This window comes from Wyeomyia smithii, chromosome 1 (assembly GCF_029784165.1).
Source record: "Wyeomyia smithii strain HCP4-BCI-WySm-NY-G18 chromosome 1, ASM2978416v1, whole genome shotgun sequence".
NCBI lineage: Eukaryota > Metazoa > Arthropoda > Insecta > Diptera > Culicidae > Wyeomyia > Wyeomyia smithii.
The window spans coordinates 6912514-6936797 of NC_073694.1; the positions used below are offsets into that span (position 1 = coordinate 6912514).

The 24284-nt window shown below is 39.6% G+C and overlaps 1 protein-coding gene across 1 annotated transcript; it reads left to right on the forward strand.

The window, feature by feature from the left end:
• The first annotated feature begins 8953 nt into the window (after window positions 1-8953).
• LOC129730544 (uncharacterized) lies at window positions 8954-10977 on the forward strand. The gene is made up of 3 exons (XM_055689943.1): window positions 8954-10038; window positions 10105-10339; window positions 10397-10977. Exons 1-3 carry the CDS (start codon window positions 9438-9440, stop codon window positions 10512-10514), a joined length of 954 nt encoding a protein of 317 aa, XP_055545918.1. The 5' UTR covers window positions 8954-9437; the 3' UTR covers window positions 10515-10977.
• The last annotated feature ends 13307 nt before the right edge of the window (window positions 10978-24284 follow it).

A 24284-nucleotide genomic window follows, 5' to 3' on the forward strand; every position in this document is an offset into this window, starting at 1 on the left:
GGAAAGAAAGCAGAAGATGATGTGGCCGGCAGTCTACGACTACCACGCTCGGGGGTGATGGACGATGACACTACTATCGTGTCCCTCGTCGGTCACCACACTCTGAGGCAACTCCTTCCGCTAATAACCTCTGGATGTCCAGACGACTTCCTCGCTGATCTCAATTTAAATACTTTGGACAGCCAGGTGCGAATCTTGTCTACCACGAGATAGTGATCCATGTCAATGTTTGGCCGCACATCTATGACGTCTGAAGAGTGCCGGCGACCAGCATGTCTGGTAGCAGGTCTCTCTCTATTGCACACTGTTTTCCAAGCGGCAAAAACGTGATCGAAATTATTTCTACCCAAAAAACTGCCTCCAGGAAAGTTGATCCATTAATTATTCTCCATTTTATGGAAGTTGCAATTTTGTGATAAATTCACTTAACAGTGAGAAGAGAATTTTACTTTTTTCTTTTTTGCATATACAAATTCACATTGTTCGGCAAAGTTGTTGCAGATTTTCAAAGATAACTAGAACAAGATACCTAACTTCCAGATTTTTCATACATTTTGAACACGACCACTTTCCGATAGTTAGTGCTGCCATCTGATGACTTAAATTCTTATAAAATTGACACTAGTAGCAAAACCGATTTACCGTGCATAGTCCGTCATCGATCGTTGAGCTGTTCAAGATTGTATATGAAAAAGGTGTAGCAGTTTGGTCAGCTCGTCAGAGTGGAGTTTATATTGAGGGGTTATATTTATTTTCAGGTCTCGTTCTACCAAAACTTTAATTTCGATATGTCGCAAGCTAGGTAACATGGGAGTCGCGTTCATAATTCTCGAGTGTCTTCATATATCACAAAAAATGCCCCTGGTAAATTGTAATCTAACGTAGTGTAGAAGATACTTCCGAAAGTAGCGAGGACATAAATTATGTACAACACTCTCGTCAACGCTATTTTGTCATATATAAACATATAATTTTCTCACATTTTTAGTTGTTGTTAAAAAGAACAGAATATACAAACCCGGTACATATTCATATAAATATGAAGCAAATGTTACGGTTTGTGTAAAGTAGCACAATAAACTTTAGCTAATCTGGTTGCTGTTAAGCAATGATAAGTTAAATTGAATTTATTGTTTCTAGTAGCTGAGCTCAATGACTTGATGTCGCTCTTAGAGAAGTAATGCCATGTCCCAATAGAATATGAGACAATTTCCAAGTGCTTCTAGAGCGGTTTTATTGTTATTATTATGATTGCCATATCAACCTAGGAATTTCGCGTTTGGTTTTTGGTGGAAATATTTGTAGACGCTTTATCGTTAATTATTAACTTTATTAACCTCGGCAAGAGTGGAAAACTTGGCTGTAGAGTGTGCTGATAGTGGTTATCAGGAAGTTCTGAGCGTAATTGATGCGCCGATACTTGATTCTTCTGGAAAGTTTCATGTTTGAGAACTAAACATTTGTACACATTATTATCATTTTTAAGATAGCAGCACCGTATAGTCGTTCACATGGATATTTAAAAAAAAATATTTCACCTTTCAGCAGTCATGTCGTGGCCTTGTCGTCAGTTGATTTTGACGTCAAGTCTACATCAAATTAACAGTGTATAAATTAGTTCGACTTTTGCTCACGCGCAGCGACAATCATGTCCGATGAATTCTGCAAGAGTCAGGTATCTTGTTCTAGTCATCTTTGACATTTTATAAGAAACAACTTTCTTAAAGGTATCATACTTCTATCTGCCTTTTTAAATGGACTGTCGTGGAGGTTTCTACAGATGGCCACTAAAAATCATTTTTTTAAATATAACATTTAGTGGTGATTTTCCACAATTTTCCAATGTTCTACATTGTTGTTTACTAGCACAAAATACACAATTTCATCGAAGAAAGTTTATTTTTATCTCTCATATTTCATCGGTATTTGACAATTTTTATTGATACAATCCACTAATTTACTAACAATTTACTACTTTAAAATCTGCAAATATCTGCAGACTAAACCTTTCCCATATTTCCTATATTGTGTCCCGCTGTCCCCTGTGCAGATATTTGTAAATAAATAAGTGCATTATTTTAATATAAATCTTTATTAACTAAATAAACTTGGGAGATAAAAATAAATTTTCTTCGGTGAACTTGTGTGTTTTATTGTAGTTAACAACATTGTAGAACATTGGAAAATTTTAGAAAATCACTATGAAAAGTTATATCAAAAAAATGATTTTAAGGGGCATTCTAGAGAAAACTTCACAATAGTTCATTTAAATGACCTTTCTTCGACAAAGTTGTTTCTTAAGAAATGTGCTAAAACTTCACACAGAAAAGTGGATTTTTATATGCTAAAACGAGAAAAATAAAACTCACTTCTCACTTTTAGGTAGATTAATCACAAAATTCTGACCTCTACAAAATGGAGAATAATTAATAGAACAACTTTACTCAAGACACTATTACTCCAAAATCATTGTTTTTTGAGTTAAGAGTAATTAGTGTAAATTAGCGCATTATTCTAGTAAAAATCGTCAACAACCAAATATATACGTGAGATAAAAATAATTTTTTTTTGGAGATATTGTTTGTTTCGTTGTAGCAAACAATTTTGTAGAACATTCGAAAATTGTAGAAAATAATTATAAAAAGTTGAACAGCAAAAAAAAAAGATTTTTAATAGCAATCTATAGAAAACTCCACAAAAGTCCATTTAAATAAATAGATAGAAGTATGATAACTTCAACAAAGTTATTTCTTTTCAAATTTGCTACAACTTTGCTGAACAAAGTGGATTTTTATATTGCAAAATGTGAAAAGAAAAACTCGTTTCTTACTGTTGAGTGGATTAATCATGGAATTGTAACTTCTATAACATGGAGAAAAATTGAATAATGAAACAAACAATGAAGATATTACGGCTCTAAAATCAATGTTTTTGGGTCTAAATAGTTTCGATCACGTTTTTGCAGCTTTGGAAACAGTGTGCATTGGGGTGTCTGCAGGTCTGCTTCCGAATGTTCAGACAGGCAAAATGGATGCTACAGATGGCCATTCCCCTGCCCGCAGCGAAGTTCACCAACCTCAAGCCGTTGTCGTTGGTGGTACAGTGAAGACTTTCCCCACCAATAACGGGACGGAAGAACTCCTCTCATCCGACTTGTGCCCTCATATCTCCGATGACGATCTTTATGTAGTGTTATGGGCACTCTCATAGAACTCCCCTTTTATGTCATCGGTTTTATAGTTTGTCGGCGCGTACATAAGGCTGTAATTGAAGAATCTGCCCTAGATCCTTAATCCTCACGAAACCGACGTCCCGTTCCGCTCTGTCGCTGTCAGTATAGTAGATGTGGTACTTGAAAGAAGTGCCCGCGGTCGGATCAACCGCCCGGAATCCACGTCCTCCGGTTCCAGGCCAACGCACCTTGTGTGGCTGCTATCTAGAAGGCAAAAGTACCTTCTGTAGCTCTCTGGCAAAGATGCCCGCGCGTGCCAGTTCGAGCAGAGTCCTAACATTTCAAGTGCTGAATTTCCAATCGTTATCCTTCTTTGTTTGCCTAGGTCTTCTTCTATTCACTTTTTACAGTTTTCGGTTTGCCTTTAATGAGGTCTAGCACAAGAAGTGTGATAGCTGCTATTTTACTTCAAAAGCAATAAGCTGCGCCTTCATTTATGTCGTTTTCGTTTTTGCGGTGTAGCTACCCCGCGGACTACACTTTGTCCTATCACTGTTTTTTTTTTACATTTTCCGGACTACCCTTTTTCTGTCCCGGACAGTCCGCGCAAGAAACAGAGTGCAGTTTTGAAGACAACAACACATTCACAAGTATGTGTCAAAAAAACAAAACAAAAATGTGTCAAAATCGGTTTGCTTTGATATCGTTCTTCGCGTGTCAAACATCAGGTTGAATTTTATTTATTTTATTTTGTTATTTTGTCATTTTTCAGTAGATTGGCAAATTTTTCGTACAGTAGCACAAATGCGAAAAAAGACAATGGCGATAATGACCAAAACAAAAGTGACAGTTACCTCTGGTATTACGCACACCATTGCAACTGCTGCTTGTAGACTTCAATGTTTAATTTTTATTACACGTTTCAGGAAGAAAATTACAGTTCATTTCTCAAAAAACATTGGCTTTCACATTTGTTCTTTTCTAAGTGCTTCTTATTTTCTCTAATTCGTCGTTTTTGAAACACTATTGATTACGAAATTTTCTCAGCTTTCCAACGAATAAAAATAAAACCAAAACTCATGCTTTTCTCTTTTGTTGAAGGGATAGTAAATTTAGAAAGTATGTAACAGAAAAAAATCCAATCATACTTTCGATCATACAATTATGATACATAATGTTAAAAGCATGGGCGCAACTACGGGGGGGGCTGAAGCCCCCCCTGGAACGTGTTTAGCCCCCCCTAGAATTTCCCAGAGAATGATTGTATTCAATATATATACATTCCATACTACTTATCAGAGCATCAAAATCAACACAAATTGAGATGTCGTCATTCATTGGCTAAGAACTAGTTTTGCACCCAGGATCGATTCTCAACCCTTGCTCTCTTACTCACCTTACCAGTCAGACGAGAGCTGTAGTAACTCGTGCTGTATCAAGTAGTCGCCAGTTTACTCGGTTTTGGGCTGTGTTTCACCAGTTCCCCAGACGTCACTCGCAAGTCTCTTTCGATCTGGTCGAGCCATCATGCACGCTGCGCCCCTTAATTTCTTGTGCCGGTAGGGTTGCTGAAGAGAAGTGATTTCACATGGTTGTCGTCCGGCATTCTTACGATGTGACCGGCCCACCGCAACCTAATGTCTTTCGCCAGGTGTGCAATGGGGTTCTCTCCAAGCAGCGCTTGTAGCTCATGGTTCATGCGCTGTAGCCATTATCCGTCGTCCGCTTGTGCTCCACCGTAGATAGTCACCTTCTGTTCGCCGATAGGCACCTTCTGTTCGAAAATATCAAAAGGACTAGAGGACTACCGGTTATCAGGGTTTTGTAGTTTTTTGTATCGAAGTGATCATGTCCGATCATCACCGTGATTGGTGCGTACGTTTGTAATGTCTGAGAAGAACGGGCCGTCGTTGAGAACGTGGTCAATTTGTTTTGCTGTACGTTGGTCGAGGTAAGAAGGGACTTTGGACTGCTAATCCGCGGGAAGCTGCGAAGTTGGTGCATAGCAGGCTGTGCGGGTTGATAACCGGCTTATATAAGTCTATCCTTCCGTTCATGTCCCCAACGACGATCTTGATATCTCTACGCGAGCAGCTATCGTAGAGTTTCTCCAGCTGTGCGTAGAACGCTTCTTTCCCTGTATCAGGTCTTCCTTCGTGAGGGCAGTGCACATTGGGAATAGTGTAGTTGTGGAACCGGCCTTTAATTCTCAACAAACACAACCTGTCGCTGATTGCCTGCCGCTTTGGTGGTACTGTGCCTTGCGGCCACAAATCCACCGTACCTTCTCTCCTTTTAGGCAAAGCTCCTGGAGCGCAACGATGTCGAAGTGGCGGGGTTCTAGCTGATCCAGCAGAATCCGGTCGACATCCGGGTCATTAAGCGATCTACTGTTACATGTACTGAGCTTCTAATCGTCGTCCTTATTTCGTCGGCTGAGTCATTGCTGATTGTTCCGGTTCGTTTTGAATTCTTGATTCTCCGTAGTATGTTTATTTTAGTATGCTGCCTTACTAGGGCTGCGATGCCTAGTCTTGCGACGGAGCTGCCGCCATGGATGTAGCTGGCGAGACACCGCATTTCATAGTTCAACCGTCCGGTCCGGATCGGTCGCTGTTTGAGCCGCCCCTAGCCTGTGGGGTAGGCGCGCAGACAACCTGCTCTCTAAGGAGAACAACTACCCCACCGGTTCACCGGTTTTTCGTTGGTTACTCGTATCCCAGTCAGTACCACGTGGAGGTAGGAATAGGGCATTAAGCCTTGAACCACACTGGGGTCTATTTTATTCTAACTAGTACGGGTGAACTGTTAAAAAGCACTGCCCAGCCGTTTACCAAATCTAGCTCTCCTCAATATCGAATCATTGTTGCTGAAAGAGCTTGGCGTTGACGATGTGTTCAAGATATTCAGTACATCTTCGGAGATTCTATCCCGAAGTGATTTTTTCTGCTTTTACGATACTATTTTTAACGTCATTAAAAAAGCATATTCAAACTCTTTTTTCTCTTTTTTAAAATGACATACATGAAAACTAGCCCCCCCTAGAAATTTTCCTTAGTTGCGCCCATGGTTAAAAGAGCAACTTCCAAAATTATATTCCAAGCCGGTAGTGAATAAAACGCTGTCTCCGGTTATATGCGACTAATTTTCCTAAAATATATATGTTGGATCATCACATTACAGAGCAATTTACTTTTATGCAGGTTAACTCTTATATGCTTAATTACTCACGTTTTGTCTTCTCTCGTATTGATTCCAGAAATATTTGCTAGAATGATTTAGTTTAGGCTAAATTTAAGAACTAAACACAATCTAAAATGTGGACTTACCAACTGTAAGGTGCTTTATCTAAAATAATTAACGCCAAAGCAGAAGGCTGAGAGAATGTGATGCTACACCCAACGCAAACGGGGAACATTTTATTACTTTAGGGCAATTTTTTATTACTTATTGTGTCTTATGACTGCGCATTATACAAAAATAGTAACAAACAAAAAGTAATAAAAATTATGACGGCCACACGCTTGTATGTGTTTCTGGAGGAGAACATACAGCCAAGCACCCACCGCAATGCATGTGTTAGCAAGACTACACTCGCTGCATTTGTATTGATGCAACGATCAGATTCATTTTTGCTTCCCTTCATCCACACATAATGGGAATCTCACCCGTCAACCTCAAATGTCTAATTAGAAACACTTTCGTTTCGTCCCCCAGTGTTTACATGAAATGGAAATATGTAATACTGTCTGACCAGAGTTGCCGAAGTTGCGAATATTGTCTGGATAGGCACGAGTAATGTATTTTCAAACAGGTGCAAATGAGTTTCCATGAACCAATGAGTATGTGTTTTAGATATCTTGCAGGAAAGCGAATGTTTTTGTTTTTCTCTAACGCAGTTTACAGATCGTGATGTCATTTAAAGACGCATTTCAAGTCTTTGAAATCATCAACGTTTGCATACTCTATGACGGGGAAATGCTGGCAGCTCTTGTCATATTTTTTCTCTACTCCGTATGCGAACTAATACACGCACACCGGATGAATTGGAGATTGAAGAAACTTGTAACATGTGCAACATATGCGACGGTGTGTGATTTTTTTTGCTTGAGATGGAAAGTAAGCAGTTTTCGACAGGAAAAATCTTGCATGTGGTTGAAACGACCATTATTAGATAGTCGTACTCCCGTAACACGTGCTAAATTTATGTCAGTATGTGTTGTTACTTGACTGGGGTAGAATTTTATTGCCTTTAAAGTAATAGGTTTGTTACCCAAAAGGCAATTTTGCGCTATTGCTTCTAGAGTAATAAGGAAAAGTTTTGCGTGTAACCTAATTTTATAATTGCTCTTAAGATTGCAGTTTTAGATTTTAATTTAGATTTAAGCTTACTTGTTAATTGTAAATCTAAGATCTATTATATTCACTTAGTCAATACTTAGTCAAGTGAAGTTTGGTGAAGGAGAAGTTCCTTCACCAAACTTCACTTGACTAAGTATTGACTAAGTGAATATAATAGATAGTAAGAGATAAAACTACAAATGATTATTTAATTGATCGCATGGAAAATGATTATCGTCCCCCTTCTAGTCTTGATGTCGTTTGACAAACTTGTCATTCTTTTGCCATGTCATATTTTTGTTTTACGACCTATTTTTCTTATGAAAGGTGCGCACAGGCCGTCATGGCCAACACATAATCCTTTCGTTCAATCGTCTATCGATCCGGTCTACTAGTAACTCATTCTTCAATCGGTCCAATAGCTCATTTTTCTAATCGGTCCGATTGAAAGACCGCAGGAGAAAAAAATTATTTTATGAAGAATTGAAAAAAATGGCAAGGAAATGAAAGTAACAAGAAAAAGAAGAAAAAGGGGGCCAAAGATTTGTCAGAGAAAAAAAACAACAGAGGGAATTGACGGAAAAAATAAAGATATAAACAACAAATTTAACACTGAACTAAAATAAATTTTACTAAAGCAAGAACTGAGTGAAAAGAAAGCATCGATTTCAAAGATCGACGAAAGATAAAAAAAAACAACGATATTAAATGCGAATAGAAAAAGAAAATAGAAATCAAAACTGAACGAAAAATTATTTCACGATACGAAACAAGCATCCTAATTTTTATCTGGGCATAAATGGTCACTAGGCTGTCCAAAAAGAAATCGATGTTCAAAAAGTCAAGGTGCTCAGCCCTAAATTGAGAGATAATGTTATTTATAGCATTTTTGTAGAACAATACGACTTTCTAAAAACATAACTGGATGCAATGCTGAACCATGCAAAATATTCAAAAACAACCCCACAAAAATAAAAAAAATATATGGAAAAATGTAGGAATCGAACAGAATTGAAAACAGTGCAAAAGAGTAGATTTGTAGCTTAGAAAAGTCATTTTTCATAAATCACGTTTGGGTAACCTGGAAACAATTTTTTAGAAAGTCGAAATGTTCTACAAAAATGCTATAACTAACATTTCCTTTCAATTTAAGGCTAAGCACCTCGACTTTTCCAACATCGATTTTTTTGGGACACCCTACCATGTACAACATAGCGCAGTTTAAGCGATTTTGTTCTTTTCTTTACTGAATACTGTTGTCTTACATTATGCGAAACTAGTTATCAAATTGGTTCTGTTGAAACCTTTAACTCGTCGATTTCAGGTTTAATTAATCTGATTAATTTACTATAAAGTAAAAAAAAATCTTAGTTCATACAATGGTAAAAATGTAATTCATTTTAGTTGGACTTACAACAAGAATCCTCAAATGAAAACTGTGCTATTTAACTTATTGTGGAAAAGAGTCCAAAATTTTACTCCAATTTTCCATGCCTGCCCATCATAATCGATAATAACGATGAATTGGCGACGACGATGATGACGGTGACAACGACGACGGGTGGCGAATGCCATCGATTAAGATGGGTTTGGCGAATCACTGAATCGCGACAAACTGTCTCGAACAGAATTACCGGTAGGCTATAAAAGTATCACCGATGCCATCGGAATGTTCATTACCGTGTGCAACGGAAACCGGATCGGTAGTTCGCTAATCGAACGTACGACGCGTGTGCGCGTGTGTGTGTTAAGTGAAATTATAAGAAGACCAAGGACTACTGCGTAGTCTGCGAAACAGTGAAGAAATGCAGTGACATGTGCAGCAAGTAGGAAGACGAACAAAAAACCGGTAGTTTAGTGTGAGGACAACGCCTGTACTTTTGATCTCGTGTAACACTGCGAAAGGAATTGCACACCACGCATCATGTCGTACATCGGAAACGCTTCGGATGTAGAGCAGGAGAAAAATTTGACCGAATATCGGCGACAACGCAGCTCCAGCAATCTAATGCAGGAAAGCTCAAAGTCCGGACGCAGTCCGAAGCTCTCCGATGTGCTGTGGAACGACAAACGGGCCAACCAAACCGACGACGATGACTCGGAGGTGTCGGACAGTGAAAACTTCCTGGCCAAGGGTGCCTTCCTGCTGACACCATCGCACGAGCTCTCGATGGATCGAGCGGCTCTGATTTGCGAAAAGATGAACTTCAAAGGTTGCTTTAGTCTAACGAAAACGGCCACTGGAATACTGTTCAAATTTTCTAATCCAGAGGACTACCAGGCCGTCTTCAAGAAGGGCTTCCACAAGGTAACCGGGGCCCGATTTTACAAAAAGGTCGCCATTCCTTGTAGACCCCAGAAAACTTTCATGCTCTACGTATTCGACGTTCCGGAGGACGTACCTGTGGACGACATCCGCCACTCGCTGTACCGATTCAATTCGGTGGTGGAAGTTGTCCGTCTAGTGGTGCATTACCAGAAATCATCCAACCAGAACTCGCAGGAATCCGAACAGATGCCATCGGGTGAGTGAAGTACTTCTTCGCCGGTTCGAAACTGAAACTTTTTCGAAGTGTATGATCTCTCTGCAGGTACGGCCACACCGAAACCCCAGCTACCTAAACTGTCAACGGCGAAACCGATTGACGAACAAGACGTGGGTTTGCAGCGTGAATCTCCGCCACCGCCCATCCGGATTACGCTGGCCTCTATCGATGAGTATCATCATCTGCTCCAGAATGGTCTCGATTTTTACGGCGCAACATTCTTCCCAACTGAGCCAACGCTTCCGGCCCAGGCTGCCAAAATTGCCACCAAGAAAGGAAGGTACAAGACTCCCGCTAATTGTGCGTGCTAAAAGTAATAAAACCATTACTCTTTCAGCCGTATGATTGACGGTAGCATACCAGGGCGTGTCCGTGAGCTGCTCCCAGTGTTCGACGCCGCTGGATTCAGCAAGATTCCACCGCCGGCTTCCAAGACGATCAAACCGCGCTCATAAGACTTCTCTTTCATTCTTGACTCCGTGACACGCTCTAGTTCTCTCTCTCTTGCGCGCGCGCGCTCTTCTAGATTAAACCCAACCATGATCGAAAAAGGTGTTATTGTTAGCGGATCAATAAAAAAAACATACGTTTGCCATTTTGATTGTATCCTGTAACCTCACAATAGTATGCTTCACAGTTGAGTAGCTTTTAAATTTATCTATCACCATTTTATATTAGCTTTATAATCGTACCGAGCGTATAACATAAGCAATCAACAGTTCCTCTGTCGTTAAGCGTTTTGTCTTTGATTTTTTTTCCTCGTATTGTAATTGTTACTTTAGTACTGTAGCGAGTTAAGTAAGAAGCATCTCACACATACACTATAGTATACTGTTCAAACAGAACCATATTGCCGTAGGTTGAGTAAATATTTTACTGCGTAAGTTTATAATATTTGAAATAAAATGCTGATGCTGATGACGATTCTTACACTTCGTTTAGTTATTGCAATCGTTTGAAGTTTTATTTAATGACCCCCTAGCCAGGAGCGATTTTTTTGAAGGACTGTGAAGCACCGCTGGTGGTTTGCTACTAAACATATCTCTGCTTGATTGTTTCCTTGAATAAGACAATCCGTATTTACCAATTAATCGAAAAAGAATTTTTTAATTCCGTCGATTCCGTCTTTCTTCACTAACTTTTCATATTTTGTATTTCTAGATTATCACCTCACCTTTTTTTTTAAATTTAAACGTGGTGAAAGTTTCAAGATTGAATATCCTCTTTTGGCTTTCAAACGGTTGGCTCATTTCCCTAACACAGACATCAAAAATGTAGTCTACATTACTCCAAACATAGGTAGTTGTAAATACGTTTGGCGTCATCAATGTTTTGACCCGGAGATGGTTGCATGAGATACATTTTGAATGGGAATGCCTCATCACTGATGACGACAAATGGTGCAGATTGTTTATTTCCGGGCAAGTGTGAATCCTCAGGTATAGAAAAAGTTTCATTTCGGAACCTTGTGCCCATATTGGAGCTCGCAAAAATACCACCATCGTTCTCCTTTCCATAGCTTCCCACATCAACAGCTAGGAAATTACCTTGGGCATCGACCATGGCAAGTAGTACAACAGAACAAGTTTTCTTATAGTTGTAGTACTAGCTCCCGCTTTTTGGTGGATTCTGGATGGTGAGGTGCTTCCCATCTATAGCGGACACGCAGTTGTAGAAATTCCACTTAGTAATAAAATCATCCGCAAATTTCAGCCATTTTTCTTTGGTGGGTGTCGCCATAAATTCTGGCATCAATATGTCGACAATGGCACGGCACGCCTCGTGGATAGTGCACGGTGCTTCCTCCTAAACGGTAGCTAAACGAGATCGTCTTTTGAGCATCGCCAGTAGCCAAAAACCTCAATGTTACAGCCTCCCGGAAGTTAGTATTCTGCTTTATTATACGGGGACTGATCTTCTTAACCAGAAAATCGAAGCAGGCTTCCGACATCTGGAAGTATTGCTAGAATGGTTCCGCGTCAATCACCAGCTTCTTGTATAGCGTATAAAATTTACCCTCAGTTTCTCCTTTTAGCCATGTCTCGTGAAGCCAAACCCATCGTTCCTTTTTCAAGGTTCGTTTTCGAGGACCACGGTAATCATTATCAATTCCTCCTCCTATTCTAATATTTTCTTTGTCCGTTTAAAATTGCCGTGCACATGCCAAAAAGTGTTTCTAAAGACCAGAATAGAAAATGATCCCAAATTGAGCTCAGAATCGTCGAAAAGTGCTTCTAAAGGCCAGAAAAGGCCAAAATAGAAAATGATCCCAAATTGAGCTCAGAATCGCCGAAAAGTGCTTCGAAAGGCCAGAAAAGGCCAAAACAGAAAATGATCCCAAATTGAGCTCAGAATCGCCTTAAAGTGCTTCTAAAGGCCAGAAAAGGCCAAAATAGAAAATGTTCCCAAATTGAGCTCAGAATCGCCGAAACGTGCTTCTAAAGGCAAAAATAGAAAATGATTCCAAATTGAGCTCAGAATCGCCTAAAAGTACTTCTAAAGGCCAGAAAGGGCCAAAATAGAAAATGATCCCAAATTGATCTCAGAATCGCTTCAAAGTGCTTCCAAAGGCTAGAAGAGGCCAAAATAGAAAATGATCCCAAATTGAGCTCAGAATCGCAGAAAAGTGCTTCTAAAGGCCAGAAAAGGCCAAAATAGAAAATGATCCCAAATTGAGCTCAGAATCGCCGAAACGTGCTTCTAAAGGTCAAAATAGAAAATGATCCCAAATTGAGCTCAGAATCGTCGAAAAGTGCTTCTAAAGGCCAGAAGAGGCCAAAATAGAAAATGATCCCAAATTGAGCTCAGAATCGCAGAAAAGTGCTGCTAAAGGCCAGAAAAGGCCAAAATAGAAAATGATCCCAAATCGAGCTCAGAATCGTCGAAAAGTGCTTCTAAAGGCCAGAAAAGGCCAAAATAGAAAATGATCTCAAATTGAGCTCCGAATCGTCGAAAAATGCGTCTAAAGGCCAGAAAAGGCCAAAATAGAAAATGATCCCAAATTGAGCTCAGAATCGCCAAAAAGTGCTTCTAAAGGCCAGAAAAAGCCAAAATAGAAAATGATCCCAAATTGAGCTCAGAATCGCCTAAAAGTGCTTCTAAAGGCCAGAAAAGGCCAAAATAGTAAATGATCCCAAATTGAGCTCAGAATCGCCTAAAAGTGCTTCTAAAGGCCGGAAAAGGCCTAAATAGAAAATGATCCCAAATTGAGCTCAGAATCGCCTAAAAGTGCCTCTAAAGGCCAGAAAAAGCCAAAATAGAAAATGATCCCAAATTGAGCTCAGAATCGCCTAAGAGTGCTTCTAAAGGCCAGAAAAGGCCACAATAGAAAATGATCCCAAATTGAGCTCAGAATCGCCTAAAAGTGCTTCTAAAGGCCGGAAAAGGCCTAAATAGAAAATGATCCCAAATTGAGCTCAGAATCGCCTGAAAGTGCTTCTAAAGGCCGGAAAAGGCCTAAATAGAAAATGATCCCAAATTGAGCTCAGAATCGCCTAAAAGTGCTTCTGAAGGCCAGAAAAGGCCAAAATAGAAAATGATCCCAAATTGAGCTCAGAATCGCCTAAAAGTGCTTCTGAAGGCCAGAAAAGGCCAAAATAGTAAATGATCCCAAATTGAGCTCAGAATCGCCTTAAAGTGCTTCTGAAGGCCAGAAAAGGCCAAAATAGAAAATGATCCCAAATTGAGCTCAGAATCGCCTAAAAGTGCTTCTAAAGGCCAGAAAAGGCCAAAATAGAAAATGATCCCAAATTGAGCTCAGAATCGCCTAAAAGTGCTTCTGAAGGCCAGAAAAGGCCAAAATAGAAAATGATCCCAAATTGAGCTCAGAATCGCCTAAAAGTGCTTCTAAAGGCCAGAAAAGGCCATAATAGAAAATGATCCCAAATTGAGCTCAGAATCGCCTAAAAGTGCTTCCAGATAAGGCCAAAATAGTAAATGATCCCAAATAGAGCTCAGAATCGTCGAAAAGTGCTTCTGAAGGCCAGAAAAGGCCAAAATAGAAAATGATCCCAAATTGAGCTCAGAATCGCCGAAAAGTGCTTCTGAAGGCCAGAAAAGGCCAAAATAGAAAATGATCCCAAATTGAGCTCAGAATCGCCTTAAAGTGCTTCTGAAGGCCAGAAAAGGCCAAAATAGAAAATGATCCCAAATTGAGCTCAGAATCGCCTAAAAGTGCTTCTAAAGGCCAGAAAAGGCCAAAATAGAAAATGATCCCAAATTGAGCTCAGAATCGCCTAAAAGTGCTGCTAAAGGCCAGAAAAGGCCAAAATAGAAAATGACCCCAAATTGAGCTCAGAATCGCCTAAAAGTGCTGCTAAAGGCCAGAAAAGGCCAAAATAGAAAATGATCCCAAATTGAGCTCAGAATCGCCTAAAAGTGCTTCTAAAGGCCAGAAAAAGCCAAAAAGAAAATGATCCCAAATTGAGCTCAGAATCGCCTAAAAGTGCTTCTAAAGGCCAGAAAAAGCCAAAATAGTAAATGATCCCAAATTGAGCTCAGAATCGCCTAAAAGTGCTTCTAAAGGCCAGAAAAGGCCATAATAGAAAATGATCCCAAATTGAGCTCAGAATCGCCTAAAAGTGCTTCTAAAGGCCAGAAAAGGCCAAAATAGAAAACGATCTCAAATTGAGCTAAGAATATAAAATGATCCCAAATTGAGCTCAGAATCGCCTAAAAGTGCTTCTAAAGGCCAGAAAAGGCCAAAATAGAAAATGATCTCAAATTGAGCTCAGAATCACCTAAAAATGCTTCTGAAGGCCAGAAAAGGCCAAAATAGAAAATGATCCCAAATTGAGCTCAGAATCGCCGAAAAGTGCTTCTAAAGGCCAGAAAAAGCCAAAATAGAAAATGATCCCAAATTGAGCTCAGAATCGCCAAAAGTGCTTCTAAAGGCCAGAAAAGGCCAAAATAGAAAATGATCCCAAATTGAGCTCAGAATCGCCTAAAACTGCTTCTAAAGGCCAGAAAAAGCCAAAATAGAAAATGATCCCAAATTGAGCTCAGAATCGCCGAAAAGTGCTTCTAAAGGCCAGAAAAAGCCAAAATAGTAAATGATCCCAAATTGAGCTCAGAATCGCCCATTAAGTGCTTCTAAAGGCCAGAAAAGTCCAAAATAGAGAATGATCCCAAATTGAGCTCAGAATCGCCTAAAAGTGCTTCTAAAGGCCAGAAAAGGCCAAAATAGAAAACGATCTCAAATTGAGCTAAGAATATTAAAAGATCCCAAATTGAGCTCAGAATCGCCTAAAAGTGCTTCTAAAGGCCAGAAAAGGCCAAAATAGAAAATGATCTCAAATTGAGCTCAGAATCACCTAAAAATGCTTCTGAAGGCCAGAAAAGGCCAAAATAGAAAATGATCCCAAATTGAGCTCAGAATCGCCTAAAAGTGCTGCTAAAGGCCAGAAAAGGCCAAAATAGAAAATGATCCCAAATTGAGCTCAGAATCGCCGAAAAGTGCTTCTAAAGGCCAGAAAAAGCCAAAATAGAAAATGATCCCAAATTGAGCTCAGAATCGCCAAAAAGTGCTTCTAAAGGCCAGAAAAGGCCAAAATAGAAAATGATCCCAAATTGAGCTCAGAATCGCCTAAAAGTGCTTCTAAAGGCCAGAAAAGGCCAAAATAGAAAATGATCCCAAATTGAGCTCAGAATCGCCGAAAAGTGCTTCTAAAGGCCAGAAAAAGCCAAAATAGAAAATGATCCCAAATTGAGCTCAGAATCGCCAAAAAGTGCTTCTAAAGGCCAGAAAAATCCAAATAGAAAATGATCCCAAATTGAGCTCAGAATCGCCTAAAAGTGCTTCTAAAGGCCAGAACAAGCCAAAATAGAAAATGATCCCAAATTGAGCTCAGAATCGCCTAAAAGTGCTTCTAAAGGCCAGAAAAGGCCAAAATAGAAAATGATCCCAAATTGAGCTCAGAATCGCCGAAAAGTGCTTCTAAAGGCCAGAAAAAGCCAAAATAGAAAATGATCCCAAATTGAGCTCAGAATCGCCAAAAAGTGCTTCTAAAGGCCAAATTGAGCTCAGAATCGCCTCAAAGTGCTTCTAAAGGCCAGAAAAAGCCAAAATAGTAAATGATCCCAAATTGAGCTCAGAATCGCCTAAAAGTGCTTCTAAAGGCCAGAAAAGGCCATAATAGAAAATGATCCCAAATTGAGCTCAGAATCGCCTAAAAGTGCTTCTAAAGGCCAGAAAAGGCCAAAATAGAAAACGATCTCAAATTGAGCTAAGAATATTAAAAGATCCCAAATTGAGCTCAGAATCGCCTAAAAGTGCTTCTAAAGGCCAGAAAAGGCCAAAATAGAAAATGATCTCAAATTGAGCTCAGAATCACCTAAAAATGCTTCTGAAGGCCAGAAAAGGCCAAAATAGAAAATGATCCCAAATTGAGCTCAGAATCGCCTAAAAGTGCTGCTAAAGGCCAGAAAAGGCCAAAATAGAAAATGATCCCAAATTGAGCTCAGAATCGCCGAAAAGTGCTTCTAAAGGCCAGAAAAAGCCAAAATAGAAAATGATCCCAAATTGAGCTCAGAATCGCCAAAAAGTGCTTCTAAAGGCCAGAAAAGGCCAAAATAGAAAATGATCTCAAATTGAGCTAAGAATATAAAAAGATCCCAAATTGAGCTCAGAATCGCCTAAAAGTGCTTCTAAAGGCCAGAAAAGGCCAAAATAGAAAATGATCTCAAATTGAGCTCAGAATCACCTAAAAATGCTTCTGAAGGCCAGAAAAGGCCAAAATAGAAAATGATCCAAAATTGAGCTCAGAATCGCCTAAAAGTGCTGCTAAAGGCCAGAAAAGGCCAAAATAGAAAATGATCCCAAATTGAGCTCAGAATCGCCTAAAAGTGCTTCTAAAGGCCAGAAAAGGCCAAAATAGAAAATGATCCCAAATTGAGCTCAGAATCGCCGAAAAGTGCTTCTAAAGGCCAGAAAAAGCCAAAATAGAAAATGATCCCAAATTGAGCTCAGAATCGCCAAAAAGTGCTTCTAAAGGCCAAAATAGAAAATGATCCCAAATTGAGCTCAGAATCGCCTAAAAGTGCTTCTAAAGGCCAGAAAAAGCCAAAATAGAAAATGATCCCAAATTGAGCTCAGAATCGCCTAAAAGTGCTTCTAAAGGCCAGAAAAGGCCAAAATAGAAAATGATCCCAAATTGAGCTCAGAATCGCCGAAAAGTGCTTCTAAAGGCCAGAAAAGGCCAAAATAGAAAATGATCCCAAATTGAGCTCAGAATCGCCTAAAAAGGCTTCTAAAGGCCAGAAAAAGCCAAAATAGAAAATGATCCCAAATTGAGCTCAGAATCGCCGAAAAGTGCTTCTAAAGGCCAGAAAAGGCCAAAATAGAAAATGATCCCAAATTGAGCTCAGAATCGCCGAAAAGTGCTTCTAAAGGCCAGAAAAAGCCAAAATAGAAAATGATCCCAAATTGAGCTCAGAATCGCCAAAAAGTGCTTCTAAAGGCCAGAAAAGGCCAAAATAGAAAATGATCCCAAATTGAGCTCAGAATCGCCTAAAAGTGCTTCTAAAGGCCAGAAAAAGCCAAAATAGAAAATGATCCCAAATTGAGCTCAGAATCGCCTAAAAGTGCTTCTAAAGGCCAGAAAAGGCCAAAATAGAAAATGATCCCAAATTGAGCTCAGAATCGCCGAAAAGTGCTTCTAAAGGCCAGAAAAAGCCAAAATAGAAAATGATCCCAAATTGAGCTCAGAATCGCCAAAAAGTGCTTCTAAAGGCCAGAAAAAGCCAAAAAGAAAATGATCTCAAATTGAGCTCAGAATCGCCTAAAAGTGCTTCTAAAGGCCAGAAAAAGCCAAAATAGAAAATGATCCCAAATTGAGCTCAGAATCGCCTAAAAGTGCTTCTAAAGGCCAGAAAAGGCCAAAATAGAAAATGATCCCAAATTGAGCTCAGAATCGCCTAAAAGTGCTTCTAAAGGCCAGAAAAGGCCAAAATAGAAAATGATCCCAAATTGAGCTCAGAATCGCCGAAAAGTGCTTCTAAAGGCCAGAAAAGGCCAAAATAGAAAATGATCCCAAATTGAGCTCAGAATCGCCTAAAAAGGCTTCTAAAGGCCAGAAAAAGCCAAAATAGAAAATGATCCCAAATTGAGCTCAGAATCGCCTTAAAGTGCTTCTAAAGGCCAGAAAAGGCCAAAATAGTAAATGATCCCAAATAGAGCTCAGAATCGCCGAAAAGTGCTTCTGAAGGCCAGAAAAGGCCAAAATAGAAAATGATCCCAAATTGAGCTCAGAATCGCCTAAAAGTGCTTCTAAAGGCCAGAAAAGGCCAAAATAGAAAATGATCCCAAATTGAGCTCAGAATCGCCTAAAAGTGCTTCTAAAGGCCAGAAAAGGCCAAAATAGTAAATGATCCCAAATAGAGCTCAGAATCGCCGAAAAGTGCTTCTGAAGGCCAGAAAAGGCCAAAACAGAAAATGATCCCAAATTGAGCTCAGAATCGCCTAGAAGTGCTTTTAAAGGCCAGAAAAGGCCAAAATAGAAAATGATCCCAAATTGAGCTCAGAATCGCCTTAAAGTGCTTCTGAAGGCCAGAAAAGGCCAAAATAGAAAATGATCCCAAATTGAGCTCAGAATCGCCTTAAAGTGCTTCTGAAGGCCAGAAAAGGCCAAAATAGAAAATGATCCCAAATTGAGCTCAGAATCGCCTAAGAGTGCTTCTAAAGGCCAGAAAAGGCCAAAATAGAAAATGATCCCAAATTGAGCTCAGAATCGCCTAAAAGTGCTGCTAAAGGCCAGAAAAGGCCAAAATATAAAATGATCCCAAATTGAGCTCAGAATCGCCTAAAAGTGCTTCTAAAGGCCAGAAAAAGCCAAAATAGTAAATGATCCCAAATAGAGCTCAGAATCGTCGAAAAGTGCTTCTGAAGGCCAGAAAAGGCCAAAATAGAAAATGATCCCAAATTGAGCTCAGAATCGCCTTAAAGTGCTTCTGAAGGCCAGAAAAGGCCAAAATAGAAAATGATCCCAAATTGAGCTCAGAATCGCCTTAAAGTGCTTCTGAAGGCCAGAAAAGGCCAAAATAGAAAATGATCCCAAATTGAGCTCAGAATCGCCTTAAAGTGCTTCTGAAGGCCAGAAAAGGCCAAAATAGAAAATGATCTCAAATTGAGCTCAGAATCGCCTTAAAGTGCTTCTAAAGGCCAGAAAAAGCCAAAATAGAAAATGATCCCAAATTGAGCTCAGAATCGCCTAAAAGTGCTTCTAAAGGCCAGAAAAGGCCAAAATAGAAAATGATCCCAAATTGAGCTCAGAATCGCCTAAAAGTGCTTCTAAAGGCCAGAAAAAGCCAAAATATTAAATGATCCCAAATTGAGCTCAGAATCGTCGAAAAGTGCTTCTGAAGGCCAGAAAAGGCCAAAATAGAAAATGATCCCAAATTGAGCTCAGAATCGCCTAAAAGTGCTTCTGAAGGCCAGAAAAGGCCAAAATAGAAAATGATCCCAAATTGAGCTCAGAATCGCCTAAAAGTGCTTCTAAAGGCTAGAAAAGGCCATAATAGAAAATGATCCCAAATTGAGCTCAGAATCGCCTAAAAGTGCTTCTAAAGGCCAGAAAAGGCCAAAATAGAAAATAATCCCAAATTGAGCTCAGAATCGCCTAAAAGTGCTTCTAAAGGCCAGAAAAAGCCAAAATAGAAAATGATCCCAAATAGAGCTCAGAATCGTCGAAAAGTGCTTCTGAAGGCCAGAAAAGGCCAAAATAGAAAATGATCCCAAATTGAGCTCAGAATCGCCTTAAAGTGCTTCTGAAGGCCAGAAAAGGCCAAAATAGAAAATGATCCCAAATTGAGCTCAGAATCGCCGAAAAGTGCTTCTAAAGGCCAGAAAAAGCCAAAATAGAAAATGATCCCAAATTGAGCTCAGAATCGCCAAAAAGTGCTTCTAAAGGCCAGAAAAAGCCAAAATAGAAAATGATCTCAAATTGAGCTCAGAATCGCCTAAAAGTGCTTCTAAAGGCCAGAAAAAGCCAAAATAGAAAATGATCCCAAATTGAGCTCAGAATCGCCTAAAAGTGCTTCTAAAGGCCAGAAAAGGCCAAAATAGAAAATGATCCCAAATTGAGCTCAGAATCGCCTAAAAGTGCTTCTAAAGGCCAGAAAAAGCCAAAATATAAAATGATCCCAAATTGAGCTCAGAATCGCCTAAAAGTGCTTCTAAAGGCCAGAAAAGGCCAAAATAGAAAATGATCCCAAATTGAGCTCAGAATCGCCTTAAAGTGCTTCTGAAGGCCAGAAAAGGCCAAAATAGAAAATGATCCCAAATTGAGCTCAGAATCGCCTTAAAGTGCTTCTGAAGGCCAGAAAAGGCCAAAATAGAAAATGATCCCAAATTGAGCTCAGAATCGCCTAAAAGTGCTTCTAAAGGCCAGAAAAGGCCAAAATAGTAAATGATCCCAAATAGAGCTCAGAATCGCCGAAAAGTGCTTCTGAAGGCCAGAAAAGGCCAAAATAGAAAATGATCCCAAATTGAGCTCAGAATCGCCTAAAAGTGCTTCTAAAGGCCAGAAAAGGCCAAAATAGTAAATGATCCCAAATAGAGCACAGAATCGCCGAAAAGTGCTTCTGAAGGCCAGAAAAGGCCAAAATAGAAAATGATCCCAAATTGAGCTCAGAATCGCCTAAAAGTGCTTCTAAAGGCCAGAAAAATCCAAAATAGAAAATGATCCCAAATTGAGCTCAGAATCGCCTAAAAGTGCTTCTAAAGGCCAGAAAAGGCCAAAATAGAAAATGATCCCAAATAGAGCTCAGAATCGCCGAAAAGTGCTTCTGAAGGCCAGAAAAGGCCAAAACAGAAAATGATCCCAAATTGAGCTCAGAATCGCCTAAAAGTGCTTCTAAAGGCCAGAAAAAGCCAAAATATTAAATGATCCCAAATTGAGCTCAGAATCGTCGAAAAGTGCTTCTGAAGGCCAGAAAAGGCCAAAATAGAAAATGATCCCAAATTGAGCTCAGAATCGCCTAAAAGTGCTTCTGAAGGCCAGAAAAGGCCAAAATAGAAAATGATCCCAAATTGAGCTCAGAATCGCCTAAAAGTGCTTCTAAAGGCTAGAAAAGGCCATAATAGAAAATGATCCCAAATTGAGCTCAGAATCGCCTAAAAGTGCTTCTAAAGGCCAGAAAAGGCCAAAATAGAAAATAATCCCAAATTGAGCTCAGAATCGCCTAAAAGTGCTTCTAAAGGCCAGAAAAAGCCAAAATAGAAAATGATCCCAAATAGAGCTCAGAATCGTCGAAAAGTGCTTCTGAAGGCCAGAAAAGGCCAAAATAGAAAATGATCCCAAATTGAGCTCAGAATCGCCTTAAAGTGCTTCTGAAGGCCAGAAAAGGCCAAAATAGAAAATGATCCCAAATTGAGCTCAGAATCGCCGAAAAGTGCTTCTAAAGGCCAGAAAAAGCCAAAATAGAAAATGATCCCAAATTGAGCTCAGAATCGCCAAAAAGTGCTTCTAAAGGCCAGAAAAAGCCAAAATAGAAAATGATCTCAAATTGAGCTCAGAATCGCCTAAAAGTGCTTCTAAAGGCCAGAAAAAGCCAAAATAGAAAATGATCCCAAATTGAGCTCAGAATCGCCTAAAAGTGCTTCTAAAGGCCAGAAAAGGCCAAAATAGAAAATGATCCCAAATTGAGCTCAGAATCGCCTAAAAGTGCTTCTAAAGGCCAGAAAAAGCCAAAATATAAAATGATCCCAAATTGAGCTCAGAATCGCCTAAAAGTGCTTCTAAAGGCCAGAAAAGGCCAAAATAGAAAATGATCCCAAATTGAGCTCAGAATCGCCTTAAAGTGCTTCTGAAGGCCAGAAAAGGCCAAAATAGAAAATGATCCCAAATTGAGCTCAGAATCGCCTTAAAGTGCTTCTGAAGGCCAGAAAAGGCCAAAATAGAAAATGATCCCAAATTGAGCTCAGAATCGCCTAAAAGTGCTTCTAAAGGCCAGAAAAGGCCAAAATAGTAAATGATCTCAGAATCGCCTTAAAGTGCTTCTGAAGGCCAGAAAAGGCCAAAATAGAAAATGATCCCAAATTGAGCTCAGAATCGCCTTAAAGTGCTTCTGAAGGCCAGAAAAGGCCAAAATAGAAAATGATCCCAAATTGAGCTCAGAATCGCCTAAAAGTGCTTCTAAAGGCCAGAAAAGGCCAAAATAGTAAATGATCCCAAATTGAGCTCAGAATCGCCGAAAAGTGCTTCTGAAGGCCAGAAAAGGCCAAAATAGAAAATGATCCCAAATTGAGCTCAGAATCGCCTAAAAGTGCTTCTAAAGGCCAGAAAAGGCCAAAATAGTAAATGATCCCAAATAGAGCACAGAATCGAAAAGGCCAAAATAGAAAATGATCCCAAATTGAGCTCAGAATCGCCTTAAAGTGCTTCTGAAGGCCAGAAAAGGCCAAAATAGAAAATGATCCCAAATTGAGCTCAGAATCGCCGAAAAGTGCTTCTAAAGGCCAGAAAAAGCCAAAATAGAAAATGATCCCAAATTGAGCTCAGAATCGCCAAAAAGTGCTTCTAAAGGCCAGAAAAAGCCAAAATAGAAAATGATCTCAAATTGAGCTCAGAATCGCCTAAAAGTGCTTCTAAAGGCCAGAAAAAGCCAAAATAGAAAATGATCCCAAATTGAGCTCAGAATCGCCTAAAAGTGCTTCTAAAGGCCAGAAAAGGCCATAATAGAAAATGATCCCAAATTGAGCTCAGAATCGCCTAAAAGTGCTTCTAAAGGCCAGAAAAAGCCAAAATATAAAATGATCCCAAATTGAGCTCAGAATCGCCTAAAAGTGCTTCTAAAGGCCAGAAAAGGCCAAAATAGAAAATGATCCCAAATTGAGCTCAGAATCGCCTTAAAGTGCTTCTGAAGGCCAGAAAAGGCCAAAATAGAAAATGATCCCAAATTGAGCTCAGAATCGCCTTAAAGTGCTTCTGAAGGCCAGAAAAGGCCAAAATAGAAAATGATCCCAAATTGAGCTCAGAATCGCCTAAAAGTGCTTCTAAAGGCCAGAAAAGGCCAAAATAGTAAATGATCCCAAATAGAGCTCAGAATCGCCGAAAAGTGCTTCTGAAGGCCAGAAAAGGCCAAAATAGAAAATGATCCCAAATTGAGCTCAGAATCGCCTAAAAGTGCTTCTAAAGGCCAGAAAAGGCCAAAATAGTAAATGATCCCAAATAGAGCTCAGAATCGCCGAAAAGTGCTTCTGAAGGCCAGAAAAGGCCAAAATAGAAAATGATCCCAAATTGAGCTCAGAATCGCCTAAAAGTGCTTCTAAAGGCCAGAAAAATCCAAAATAGAAAATGATCCCAAATTGAGCTCAGAATCGCCTAAAAGTGCTTCTAAAGGCCAGAAAAGGCCAAAATAGAAAATGATCCCAAATAGAGCTCAGAATCGCCGAAAAGTGCTTCTGAAGGCCAGAAAAGGCCAAAATAGAAAATGATCCCAAATTGAGCTCAGAATCGCCTAAAAGTGCTTTAAAAGGCCAGAAAAGGCCAAAATAGAAAATGATCCCAAATTGAGCTCAGAATCGCCTAAAAGTGCTTCTGAAGGCCAGAAAAGGCCAAAATAGAAAATGATCCCAAATTGAGCTCAGAATCGCCTAAAAGTGCTTCTAAAGGCCAGAAAAGGCCAAAATAGAAAATGATCCCAAATAGAGCTCAGAATCGCCGAAAAGTGCTTCTGAAGGCCAGAAAAGGCCAAAATAGAAAATGATCCCAAATTGAGCTCAGAATCGCCTAAAAGTGCTTCTAAAGGCCAGAAAAATCCAAAATAGAAAATGATCCCAAATTGAGCTCAGAATCGCCTAAAAGTGCTTCTAAAGGCCAGAAAAGGCCAAAATAGAAAATGATCCCAAATAGAGCTCAGAATCGCCGAAAAGTGCTTCTGAAGGCCAGAAAAGGCCAAAATAGAAAATGATCCCAAATTGAGCTCAGAATCGCCTAAAAGTGCTTTAAAAGGCCAGAAAAGGCCAAAATAGAAAATGATCCCAAATTGAGCTCAGAATCGCCTAAAAGTGCTTCTGAAGGCCAGAAAAGGCCAAAATAGAAAATGATCCCAAATTGAGCTCAGAATCGCCTAAAAGTGCTTCTGAAGGCCAGAAAAGGCCAAAATAGAAAATGATCCCAAATAGAGCTCAGAATCGCCGAAAAGTGCTTCTGAAGGCCAGAAAAGGCCAAAATAGAAAATGATCCCAAATTGAGCTCAGAATCGCCTAAAAGTGCTTTAAAAGGCCA

Bases quoted from the DNA above. Each gene is read 5' to 3' on its own strand.
- LOC129730544 (XM_055689943.1), top strand. From the start codon at position 9,438: ATGTCGTACATCGGAAACGCTTCGGATGTAGAGCAGGAGAAAAATTTG. The intron at 10,039-10,104 runs GTGAGTGAAGTA...ATCTCTCTGCAG, and splicing joins ATCCGAACAGATGCCATCGG to GTACGGCCACACCGAAACCC. The intron at 10,340-10,396 runs GTACAAGACTCC...TTACTCTTTCAG, and splicing joins ATTGCCACCAAGAAAGGAAG to CCGTATGATTGACGGTAGCA.